Source organism: Glycine max, chromosome 13 (genome assembly GCF_000004515.6).
Source record: "Glycine max cultivar Williams 82 chromosome 13, Glycine_max_v4.0, whole genome shotgun sequence".
In the NCBI taxonomy this organism is placed as follows: Eukaryota; Viridiplantae; Streptophyta; class Magnoliopsida; order Fabales; family Fabaceae; genus Glycine; species Glycine max.
The window spans coordinates 23640294-23654009 of record NC_038249.2 but is presented as its reverse complement, the minus strand read 5'-3'; the positions used below and the strand labels follow the sequence as shown (position 1 = coordinate 23654009).

Below are 13716 nucleotides of genomic sequence, written 5' to 3'. Positions count from 1 at the left end.
TATGTTGTATCTTCTTTCACCCCACCACCACATGGTTAATTGCATATAATGTTCTTGTCTAGTTCCTTAAAGTACCATAGCCAGCCAAATACATTTTTAATTGTTCTCTCAAGTGCTCTCATTGCTTATTGAAGATTGATTGAATTTTTTGACACATTAGGTTGTGTGTGACTTGGTCTCCTAGCAAAGGTGTTGCTAGATTGGAAATCTTGGAAGGGTTTCAAACACCTAGGAGTGAGGTATCTTTAGGATTTTGGATTAGGTTTTTGGGTGAGGAATCCCATTATAAAAGTGTGGTAATATATTAATGAAGTCAAAACATGTGGTTTCAACCAGTAAAATGAACACTATTCTTGAGATCAAAAACAATAATTGAAAAAATGCACTAAATAATAAAGTCTCAAGATAACAACAATTTAAATTTAAATTTCAATGATTGATTATAAGGTTTTCCTAGGTGGTAGGAATATCCTTGATGTGCTTGTGGCAAATGAGGTGATGGATGAGGCTAGGAGGAAGAAAAAGAAGTGTTTATTATTCAAAATTGACTATGAAAAAGTCTATAATTCGATGTCTTCTGGAACTTTTTGCTATACATGCTCACAAGGCTTGGTTTTAGTGATAAATGGGTTGGATGGATTAGACAATGTATCTTGTCTACCCACATCTTGATACTGTAATGGGAGTCCATTGGAGGAATTTGGGTCACAAAGAGGCCTTAGACAAAGAGACTCACTACCTTTCATCTTCACAATTGTGACGAAAGGTTTAAGTGGGATGATGAGAGAAGCAATGGATAAGAAGCTGCTTTTTATGGGATATTCCATAAGTAGGGAGGAGGTAAAGATGGAATTGCTACAATATGTCAATGATTCAACGAAGAAGCAATGATGGAAAATGTTGTCCTCATCAAGAGCATGTTGAGATGTTTTGAACTTATATCGGAACTCGAGGTTAACTTCTTTAAAAGTTCTTTTGGTGGTGTTGGTGTGGAGAGGGAGGTCTGACTTGATTTTGCGGGAAGACTAAATTGTAGACTTATGTCGATACCATTTGTCTATTTGGGTTTACCAGTGGGAGCAAATCCTAGAAAAGAGTCTACATGACAATCTATCATCAAGAAGTTAGAGAAGAAGTTATCTTGTTGGAAGCATAAATTGCTATCTTTTGATGGAAGAATTTGTTTCACAAAGTCAGTGTTATTCTCCTTTCCTCTTTTCTATTTATCTTTCTTTAAGTTACCTTTGATTGTTGAGAAAAAAGTTAAAGAAAATTCAAAGTGAGTTTTTGTGGGGGGTGGGGAGGAGAGGAAAAAAATACATTGGGTTAGTTGGAAAAAAGTGTGCTATCCTTTAAAGAAGGTGGGATTGGGGTGAAAGATTTAGGAATCTTTTAATGAAGCTATGCTAGCAAATTGGAAGTGGGGTTTGTTCCACCAACAAAATGCTGTTTGGAACAAAGTGTTGAGATCAAGGTATGGTGGTTGGAGGGGGCTTTTTAGGGTGAGATGCACCAAAAAACATCAATTTGGTGGAGAGAATTGAGGAGGGTGTGTGGTGAGGAGAGTATAGATCATTGGTTTGGTAGATTGAGAGTTTGGATTTTAGGTTAGGGAGCACAAACAAATTTTTGGGAAAATAGGTGGGCGGGGGGAAGAAAATGTGGCAAAAACCTTTCAAAGGCTATTTGCTAATTCAAACCAAAGAGGTAAGTATTAGGGAGATGAGGGATTGTTGGAGTTGGAACCTACAGTGGCAGCATGATTGGTTTGAGTGAGAAAAACCTCAATTGGTGCAACTACAAAACCTGTTAATGTTAAACTCAACAACTCTGCAAAAGCATTCGAGTGATAGATGGAGTTGATAATTGACAGACTACCAACTGTTGATAATCTCTCTAAGAGAAATATCCAATTGAATGATGAGGAAAAGAAGGGTGTTTTCTGTTTGGAGTTGGAGGAATCTGCTGGACATGTATTCCTATCATGTAAGGAAACTCAATCTATATGGAGAAGATGGTTTCAGTGGATTAATTACAGTGCCGTGCTCACTTTCAACAACTTCCATGGGTGATGAAATCTGCTGCGGAAAAATCGCGGTGGCAAGTTGTTTGGGGTTATTTGGAGTGTCTGGTACTCAAGAAATCAATGCAAATTCCAGAATATAGAGGTTGATATTCAAAGGGTTCTGTTTTTAAGTCGAAAGGATCTGGGTATTCTTTTACCCAATGGAGTATTTGTCCTGGTGCCTGCTTGTGCTCTCAGTTTGGTGAAGGCGATGCATAAATGCAGGATTATGTACTGCTTTGCGGGTTCTGCGGTGCTTCCTGGTGCTCTAATAGAGATATCCTGTGCTATATTATGATTAGATATTGATGGAAACACATAGGATTTTGGTTGGTTACAGGCTTCATCATATATGAACGTGTTTGCGTGAGAGGGTGGTTAGTATGCAGCATTAAATTCATGATGATTGCCTTTACACTGGGTGTATATAAGGATTGATACAAAAAAAAAAAAAAAAAGGTTCTGGCCACACATGACCATGAAAAACTTGAAACCCATTATTCTTGCAGAATTGCCAAAAGCTAAAAAAAAACTCCCACCAAAAACTTCTTAACTCCATAAGAGTCTTATTTACACTACAAGTTAGCATGGGCCTCTTAATTTCATCTTATTCCGTTTTTACGATTCGGCCCAAGCCCAAAAGAAAGTTTTAGCACATACGCAGTTGCTCACGTAGAACTAAGGAACTGCTTGGGACACCCAGCATTTTTCCTAGTACACCCAGCAGTTTTTCAAAATACCGAAAATGTTCTTATGGGTATTTTCTGTTATAAATAACAGATTAGCTTTTTCATTTCTATAGCGCCTTTTTTTTCTCGTAAAATCACATTCTCTTAGTGTAACTTGCTTCCGTTAGCATCATTTTGTGAGCATTTGTTATTGCCGGTGGTGTACATGCGTTGTTTACATATATACGGTAAAGTTCAGTGATTTTTCATCACCAGAGAAGAAGAGGTGCGTATTTTGTTCAAAACATACAAATTGACAATTCGTACGATTCATACGCAATCCATATGAACATTAATCCGTATGAACCATACAAATTGTCAATTCATATGTTTTGAATTTTTTTAAAAAATTATAATTTATTTAGAATTTTTTTATACATTTAGTTTATTTACAAAATTTGATCATTAAACAAATGTGATATTTAACTAAATGTTGTATTTAAATGTTTATTATAATAATTAATAGTTAAACAAATTTGGTATTTAATTGAATAATGTATTTGGATGTTTATTGTAGTGATTGAAAATTAAACAAATATGGTATTTAATTGAATGATGTATTTAGATGTTTATTACAACAATTGATAATTAAACAAATTTGGTATTTAATTGGATGATGTGTTTAGATGTTTTTACAATGATTGAAAATTAAACAAATTTGGTATTTAATTGAATGATATATTTAGATGTTTATATATGTAAAAAAATACATTATTATATCAAAATTAACTGTCATAAGATCAAAAAATACATTAGTAGATTTATGCTAATAACGTATTTTTTTTACATATGTAAATTTTTATTAAACCTATGATTTTTATTTACAATTTATATATATAAACAAATTAATTATTAGATAAAAATTAATTGTCTCAAAATTTATTAGGTAAATTTACATGTGCATTAAATATACATTAAAATTTTCAATGTTATATATAACAACATTAATTATTTTATATCATAATTGATCTATTAATTTAGTTGGTTAAAGCGTTGTGCTAATAACGTGAAAATCACATGTTAAATTTGTATTTAATCATTAATTTTAAATTAATTCGTAAAACATATTTTTAATTTTTTTTTAAGCAACACCCTAGAACTAATCTCAAAAACAATGAGAACTTTAAGGAATTCACATTAGCAATCTGCCTTAAGAAACTTCGTTCATTTGTTCTTCTGAATGTCTTTGTTTGATCCAACTTTAGCTTTCGCCTTATACAACTCCATACCTTTAGACGAAATAAAGCAAAAGGACAATAGAAGTATATGGCTTATTACATTTTTGCACCAAATCCAAATAAGACTTGTTGAGTTAAATTTTGTTAAATCAAGCCCAAACAAGTCAAATGATGGAGTAAAAAAGAAACTAAGTTCAAGATGAAAAAGATTAAAAAATTATTGCATTACCGGATGTCATTGATTTTTTTATTATCGTTATTAGTATTATCGATTGAGTCTTAGGCAAGAATGTTATGGGAAAAAGAGCTTAAGTAATGATAGTCGTCTAACTTAACTTTTTTTTTTTTTTGCATGCGAAAATATAATTGCTTAAATAATATAATGATCAGTTAACTAAACTATCTTTTGCACAAGGTAGAGAAGATCGAGTTGCTTAAACAACTCAAGTAATGTTCGACTATCTTGAATATTTTTGCAAAAGGTAGAGAAAGATAATGTGGCTTAAACATAAAGTAATCGTCATATGTTTCATTTTTTTTTTATGTTAACATTAATTATTTTCTATTCATTTTATAGATCATATGCAACCATATCGATCGCGCTCAAGTTAAGAAGATTTGCTATCAAATAACGAATTTTATAACTTGAATTTGAGATGTTCCACTTTTGGATCTTGTTAATTTAGCTAAATTAAGTAGAGATTCAATAAGTAAAGGATTTAGTAACCATTAGAGCATTGGTTAATAAAAAAAAAAAGAAGTATTTACTGTGGATATCATAGGAACGTATAAAAAAATCACGAACAACATAATTTTGCATGATTAATAAAAATTTATCATTTTAATTTCTTAATTAATATTTTGAGAGTACTGATTAACATTTGTCACAAGTAAATAACAAATCTTGTATCAATGCAATTGATAGATAATTGAGTTCTTTAAATATGATAGGAATTTGATTTTCAAACCATTCATATGAAAAAGACTTTCTTGAAAAGCAAAATACACTTTGATGATCTTTATGGCTTGAGAATTAGTTTGGTCACTTTCGACTAAGAGTATACATTGCTTTTAAAAAAAATAACAAATGAATTTGTAACACTTGGGGTAAAACTTTAATTTCTATGAATTTCTTTCTTAACTATCTCAATTTACCTTCTTTCTATTTTTTTATTATTTAGGTATTATATTTAAATTAAACTTTAACAAAAAAAAACAGCAAACTTTAACAATATTTTAAAAAACATCATTAATTAAAAATATTTTCATGTCACAATTTTTTGACTCATGATATTATTAATGCAAAATATTTACTATTTTTTTCCAAGAAAACCTAACCAAGTTTTCTAGTACAATCTTTTCTTTTAAATATGTTTTTTTTTCTATTATTAAACTTCAACTTAAAGTCTAATTCAAGATATCAAGACATTAATCTAAATAGTATTAAACTGGATCCCCTTAAACAAATTTTAGGATTTGAGTCTTGTAGATAAAAAAAATATAATTGAAAAAAAACCCTACTAAATTACCAGCTAGATTCTCTAGTGAAAATTAATTATTGATAAAACTTGAATCTAAAGCCACTAGTGGTGGTTGACCAAAAATTTTCAAGGGACCAAAATAATTAAGCTTACAATATATAAATTACATATATAGTATTTTTCAGTATTATCTCTTAAGGATAATTTTAAAATTTTAATGATATTATGTAAATATTAATTGTTTTCTTATATATATATATATATATATATATATATATATATATATATATATATATATATATATATATATATTCTACTTTATTAATAGAACTCTTTAGTTTTTTTTTAAATATATACTCTTGTATGCTACTAAATAAATAAAAAAGAGAATTTATGTTTAAATTACTTTATTAATATTTAGAAGAATTGATAATCACATTATATAAAAAATATATTGATATATGAAAAAAATAATTAATACTAATACATTGGTGTTTGATTGATAATCAATTGATGCATTGAATATATTTAATTTCAAAATTTATTATATTGAATTTGTAACAAAATCATAAAATGTGTATATATATAAAAAAAAGAATTTACGTAAAAAACCTGTAAGAAAAATTTGCAAGTTGGCAAATATGTTTTATGCACGATAAAGGATGAACATTGAAGTTATTATCCGTGTGAATATAAGTTCAGAAGATTTGTATTTTTTATTTTTACATTCAAATTCCCTATCCAAACCTGAGTTCTAATATGCAATGTGCTTATTACAATTGCAAAATGAACTTTGTTCTAATGAGTCAAAAATAAATAACCGGTCTAGTAACCATATAACAGTATACTACAAATTTTAACTAATCAAGTTTAAGAATCTTTCTTTTATAAGAACATGTTATAGGATCCAGTTCCACTTTAAATGAAGTTTAACTAATATATAAATAGAAATTGGCTTCCAAGAATTTCACTAAAGATAATGAACTCTAACGAAAATTAACCATCAATAAATCCAATAAATATTTAGTATCAATAACAAAAAAAAGTAGTCATTCATATTACTTTCATGTTGCAGTACTTTAACATCTATACCTATACCTTGTTCGTAAGTCTCACGTATGAACGCTTACGTTAGAAGGATGAAGTAACGAGAGATCGGACCCAGTTAACGACAAATGGTTATGAAATCAAAGACCTTGGCCGTGCCATCAAAATCAAAATTAAGAAAACCACACAATAATTAATTGTATTGTTTACAGGACGATGACACACGCCATTGGCAGTGCATGAGTACAACCCATCCATCACGTAAACTATGGCACATGATGATACTCTATGCCAGGTAAACAATGGTCCATACACAACTCATTATTGATTGACAAATCAATTACTAAATAGCAAAGTGAAGAAAGGAACAAATATTCTTTGTCCAACGTACGACGTTACTTCGGGCGTGTTTGTTTTATCATTAAAATCGGTTAATCGTAACCAACTACTTCCAGCATATAGCTATATCTTTTGAACATGTTATTCTCTTGCTGCACACCAAGAATCAATTTCTCATATTGTTATGTTTTAATACAAAAATTCACACACATTTTAATGAGTAATAGTAGTGTAAGAGAAAGTTTATAGTTTCATTCAATCATAAATTGTGTTATAAGATAAGTTTGTGTTGATCTTTATAGTAATTAATTGTCTTAAAAGTTATATTAATAATAACTTTTTATTGATTGGTAGTGTATTTTTTTTTTTTGCATGAACATGTTTTAATTATATTACATTTAACAATTTAAAGCTAAATTTATTAAAATTTGTTCATTTAATTTTAAAATAAATGGGCACTTCATCATCCAGGTGACAAAATTTATAAACAATTCACTTAGTGCATTATTCCAAATCATACAGTACATATTTAATTTAACTTATTTTTAAAATAATTATCTATTTTTATCAACTTCATCACGTACAAAAAGAATTTCGTAAAGATAAGTTTTTTTCTTTCTTTCTAAATTTAAGTTATACTATTTTTTGAGAAGAAATTAAGCTATACTAAAGATACACATAGTCACATGATGCACCCACATCATAATAAATGCATTAATTAATTATCAGGGAGGGTTGATAATTAAATTAGCAACAAATGAATATATAAAAAAATTACCAATGATAAAAAAAAGACTTGTAAAATGAACTAAAGTTTATTTGAATAAAGATTAATTGGATATTTTACCACTCAACTAATAATATGCCACAGATTTTATCACACACATTTTTTACTCATTTTACTAGTATTCAATTTTTGCATTTTTTTTTCAATTGACTGATATGGCTATTAGTTTACTATCTATTATCGTTCACTAATGATATAACAATAGTCAATAATAATATATTGATTGGTAGCATGAAATTTTGATATATATGTTAATATGACAATACATGTGACAAGAATTATTAAGGTGATACATACATATATATATATATATATATAAAAGAATAAAATGTAAAAAATTTAAAAGTAATGAGTAAAATGTATAAAATTTTAAACGTAGAGAGCAATATATGTGCAAAAAATAATAAATAATAAAAATGACAAAAATATTAAAAATAAGGTAAGAACCGTTACTTGGGTTATCTTTCTAATTGAAGGTGCTGTTGGTTTATCGAAAAGAACTCGTAACTAATAATTAATTTTAATAGTCGTCACACAAACAATATTAATATATATTTTTGTTAAAATCACAATAAAAATTGTCTATTAATTCATCCAAAATAATATTCAAAACAAAGAATACAAGACTTGAAATAAACTTCTACCATGTACACTCACCAAATTATTCAAATTCATAATACAAAAGTTAATTTACATGAGTAATAGAAGAGAAACCCAGAGGGCTATTTTTTATATATACTCAAACAAAATACACATTCTTCGTTTCATAAATAAACACACAGTTGTTTTCAAACAGCAAGGCATCCAAAACCAAAATCCACTCTGCCAGATGATGTTCTGTTTCTTCCCCCAACACATACTTTTGCCCAGCGGTCATGTTGACTTATTTGACCCTTAGATTTGGATGTTATTACAGAAACAAACCACGTGTGGCAACTTTCTTTCATTCATAAAAATTTAACCTAAACTCGTTCGTTGGAACTGGAAGAATGTGATTCTGAAACCATCTTGTGTATCTTTTGCCTAACTTCTGTCTTCGAAGCTCTCTCTGCTTTACTCTTCGAATAGGCCTTGAAGAACTCCTTGTTTTCCTTCTCTAGCCCCTTCCATACTGCTCCACATACGTTTTTTATTTTTACATTTAAACAATTAAGTAATTGGCACTTTGATGTACCTTTTTTTAATCTTTTAATTTACTTTAAAGTATTTATCATCACTTTAGAAAATAAAAAATATTAACTGTTACTATTGGTTGTATGATAAATAAACGAGTTATATATGACGTATAGTACTAACTACCAATGACAAGTGTGTGTTTCAATAATATAAAGGAGAGCTAGCTACTAATTAATTTTTATGTAGAAAATTAAGAAGGAGCATCAAAATAGATCATTAGATGACTGACCAGTGCTGGTAATAACCGGTTTGATATTTGCATGTTTGGAAAGAGCTTCCATGCATTCCTCTTGACTCATGTGGAATAGGATACACTCCTCTATCAGACGGTGCACCTAGTCATTTATATGCACATTATGGCAACAAAAAATATATAAAACTAAATCATTATAATTTAGTATTACGTATATATCACCAAAAAGAAAAGGAAGAAAAAAAATTAATGGAGACATATTAAAAATACAGGATATATATTTTTGTCAGGAATTATATATGAAAAATAGGCTATATATTAACAATAATATAATTTGTAATTAAATCACATGCATGACTCGGAAATCGGAAATTATATGCGTTGCTTAAACACACAAATGAGATAAGGTTTTAAAAATCTAGCAAATTAAAACGCACCAGGTGGATATAAGCGGCTGAGGAAGAATCTTCCATGACCTTGATGAATATTCTATTGTGAGAGACAAAAATCAGAAGATGATGTCTGATGATATAGTATAAGCTGTTATAACTCACAGAGTCACAGATATATTAAGAAAGAGTCAAGCTAGATATGCTTGACTTATTAATTGGAAGTAAAAGGAGAGATCGAAGAAAAAAAGAAATTAATATGCCAAAAAGATGACGATCAAGAAACAGACAGAGTCACACTGATACAGAAAGAAAAAACCACACGAAGAAAGATGATGAAATGGTTGGGTTTATATAGAAAGCCCTTCAACATGAATTCTTTTATTGTATAATTAAGTTTGTTTTACAATTAAGAGTGAAATAAAAACAGAGAATTGTAAGATAAAGGCCCTCTTTAGATTACCTCCTCCCAAAGTATTTATAGTAGAGAAAAAGTAAAATAAATTTGATTTTTCTAATAAAGTTAAAATAAATTTATATATTTTAATTTTTAGAAAAAAGTCTTTATAACAGAGGTTTTAGTGTATAAATTGATTTTAACTTATGGAAGATATTTAATTCATTTTATATTTTTTGTATTTTCATGTTTATGAAAAAAATCTAAAGACCTAAATAAATAAACAATAAAGAGGAAAGTGATTTATATTGTTCTTATTTTCTATTTAAAATGAGTTTGCTTTCTAATATTTACTATTTTATATAAGAGGAGTAATTCTAAATTTCTCCCATGCATGTATTTTAATTCAGCTGTTCCTTCATCTTACTAACTTTAAAATGAGTACGACATAGTACGTGAATAGTTTTTTCAATTTGTGTACTTCACTATAATTTCATAACAATACTGATAAAAATTTGGATGGAAAAATAAGAGTTTAGTTATTCAAGGACCATTTTGAAATTGTGACACTGTTTTCCCTCTTTTTTTTTTAAATATTTGAATCTGATTTACGGTAAAATGCATTACCTAAATTTTAAGGATCATTTGACATGTTTTTATAAGTAATAGGACTAAACTTCTTTATAGAAGAATTATGTTATATATATAAAATATATTTTAATATTTATTTATTACATTATTTTTTTTCTTATTTCTTATTTTATTTTTATATAAAAAATAAAAAAATGTATAATATAAGTACAATTTTTTAAATAAATTACACCATCATTTTTTATGATTTTGAAATTACAAATAATCCTATATTTTTATATTGTTTATAATAACCTCCTTACAGAGATGTATATATAGTGTAATGTATTTTTTAGTGTTTGAAGAGATCATTGTAATGTGTATAATAAAAAAGTATAAATGTAATGCATTTCCAGTAATAAGAGTGAATTAGTGTAAGATAAAGAAAATTATAAGAAAAAATAATAATAAAATATTTATATTAATGATTTAGAGCTCCAGAAATATTGGATAAAGAGGAACATGGGCATATGAGAATGGCTTGCCCGGCAGTTGAGGTGGGGTCCCATACATAAACAAAACTAGGGTTGATGTGCTTCTAAATGAGGAAAGTTTTGTCTAGTTCGCACATGGTCATAGATCAAACTTTAAAGACCCCGTGACGAGTGGGCACCATAGCTTTCTATCTGTTCAGTTCTCACCCAATAAAACTTTAAGAAAATAATAAAAGAGAAGTGTTAATGATAAATCATTTGTTGAGTGATATTTTGAGTAAATTTTTGTTTTTAAACTCATGTTTGTATACTAGTTTTATCTTACAGAAATATAGTCGCTTAATGAAGTAAAAGAATTAAAAATTATATATTTCTTGAAGATTTGAATAATTATGTCACTTGATTAGTATAATTGTGATAAGCAGTAAACCTATGATAATATGATAACTCTTCTTTTTAACATGGTCAACCTTCCAACAATAATCATGATGAATTCATCATAATCGTTGTCCATGTCATGACAGGCATAGTCAATTGATCACACCAAAGAGCTTCACCATCAACAATTTGGAACTACAGTTGTGGTGTGGATTTCACCATGGTTGTAGGACAAGTTTGTTTACTTTGGAAATTGGTTTCAAAATTTGTAAAAATATATTTTACAACTTATTTTTAGGGTTTCATAATCAGACTTTTCTTGTAATGTTATTATTGCATAAGATATATCTATTCTTGTGTGAGCATTATTTTTAGGTATAAGCTAGTAAGATATCTTCTAATACACTTATTTTAATACACATTTTTTTCCATTGGTTGAAACTCATTGAATATATTATGTTTACGTTCAAACTGTGCATATATTATGTTTGCGTTTAAACTGTGCACTTTTTTGAATAGGATCTAGATATAATTGTCCCTAATAATTATAATAATGATGATGATTTCTTCTTATTATTATTTGAATTTCTGTTGAAAACTTTAAAATTATAATTAATTTGTGTACAAAATTAATTCTTATTCTAATGGTTTAAGAAAACCTTATATTACTACAAAGTAAGTAAAATAAAGGAATTTTGATTTCATTTTATTTTTCTTTTAAGGTTTTTTTATTGATAATTATAATTTTTTTATTTTTTATTTCACCAATCATGATTTTTGAATTATGAAAGAAATGATAAGAAAATATTTATCTGATTTTCGTTTTTTTCACAAATCTTAAAAAATGATATTTTTAGTAGGAGTAAAAATACTTAACTAACAATAAAACAATCTAATACTAATTCACAAAAAAATTCTAATACTAAATGATTGAGTGGGTAGCATTCTAGCATTCATGTAGAGTCTTTATTAAAACAAATTAATAATAAGTGTTTTATTATTTTTAGATTAATTTGTACATAAATTATTTTTAGATTTGTGGAGATTATAATGACATTAAGTTATAAAATTTAAAAACTCTATAATAATAAGTTGTAAAACTTAGAGACTATAGTTAAAACAATTGTATATATTAGAATTAAAATGACATATATTTCATTATTATTTTAGTTCCAAATGACATGTTACTTATTGTGCATCCACAATCCATGATATGTAACATGTAAATGTAGCTACCAATATAACACACAGCATGCCATATCATTGTTTGGCAGTGTTAATATCTAATATTTTAATGACAACAAAGAGTCAAAGACTAAATTGACTAATAAAATTAAAAGTGAGAGACTAGAAGAAAATTGACTTGTAGTGGTGAACAAATCTAACACTAAAAGTCAATAATTAAACAAGTAAAGATATATTTGACATTCACATATAAACATTTAAACTATCAATTTTAAGGGATTATATTGTAACAATTATAAGTCTATTGGTATAAATTTTACCTATAAACATATATTTTTCTTTGATTGCATTTGTTGTGATTAAAAGTAACACCTATAATTTATAATGATTGTTGGCAAAAATCTTTAACTTATACCTATAGACTCCAATCATAGGTAAAAGCTATAAAATAAAAAATATATATATCCAACTATGCTCACTAATCTCTACTCAAATAAGGTTGTTAAATTAAATATTATTATTATTATTATTATTAAAGGAAAATGTTTACTTGTTTTCAAATAAATTTTAGTAATAGATTCACGAAAGGAAAATTTTCAAATTATCTGAAATGGTGTGGGTGTGCAAGTATATTGGTGGGTGCAAGAAGCAAAAGTGGAATTGCTGAAACATGGTTCATTCTTTAAACCGCAAACATGGATTCATGAATTTGTTTTGCATTTCAAAATCTTGTGTCTTTTTCACTGACTAGTGGAAAAAACATGGATAATTTGCCAAAAATGAAGATAGAGCCTGGCTTGGAAGATGAAGATGGTTCATCTTATGCGCGATGACAGTGCCATGCTCCACCAATGCCACTGCTTATATCTGTTAATCAGACAACTAACATGTGTACAACCAACGCGCCTGGTAAGATTGTTGGTACTTATACACTGTACTTAGATTTTTATACTGTCTCTCATGGAGCCAACATGATGTTACCCTTATGATTCTTTGCATCTCATTTCTTGGTTAACAGAGTATATTCATTTTTCGATGATCATACCATTGTGGAACAAAAATCACATAACTGAACATTTAGTTTTTATTAATCAATGTGTATAGCGAGTGCAAAAAAAATTATAGTGTTATATATGTCATAGAACATAGAGTATTGAGTGTTAAACCTCATTTTTTCTACTCAATTTTTGTTCTTCAAAATACATGGTTGTTAAGTCATTTTATAATTTGTATCAACATTTATATTATAACTGTCAGAAAATGATTTCCATTTTACTAATTTCATTTATATGAGCAATGTAAATATAGA

The 13716-nt window shown here is 27.8% G+C and overlaps 1 protein-coding gene across 1 annotated transcript; it reads right to left on the bottom strand.

Annotated features, from left to right (window-relative positions):
* Positions 1 to 8411: 8411 nt before the first annotated feature.
* On the bottom strand, positions 8412 to 9611 carry LOC100811683 (uncharacterized). Its single transcript, XM_003542422.5, has 3 exons — positions 9432 to 9611; positions 9031 to 9136; positions 8412 to 8736 (listed from the first exon to the last, which is right to left on the bottom strand). Exons 1-3 carry the CDS (start codon positions 9465 to 9467, stop codon positions 8588 to 8590), a joined length of 291 nt encoding a protein of 96 aa, XP_003542470.1. The 5' UTR covers positions 9468 to 9611; the 3' UTR covers positions 8412 to 8587.
* Positions 9612 to 13716: the final 4105 nt, after the last annotated feature.

Bases quoted from the DNA above. Each gene is read 5' to 3' on its own strand.
- LOC100811683 (XM_003542422.5), bottom strand. From the start codon at position 9,467: ATGGAAGATTCTTCCTCAGCCGCTTATATCCACCTG. The intron at 9,137-9,431 runs GTGCGTTTTAAT...ATAAATGACTAG, and splicing joins CAGCCGCTTATATCCACCTG to GTGCACCGTCTGATAGAGGA. The intron at 8,737-9,030 runs GTCAGTCATCTA...TATGTGGAGCAG, and splicing joins ACCGGTTATTACCAGCACTG to TATGGAAGGGGCTAGAGAAG.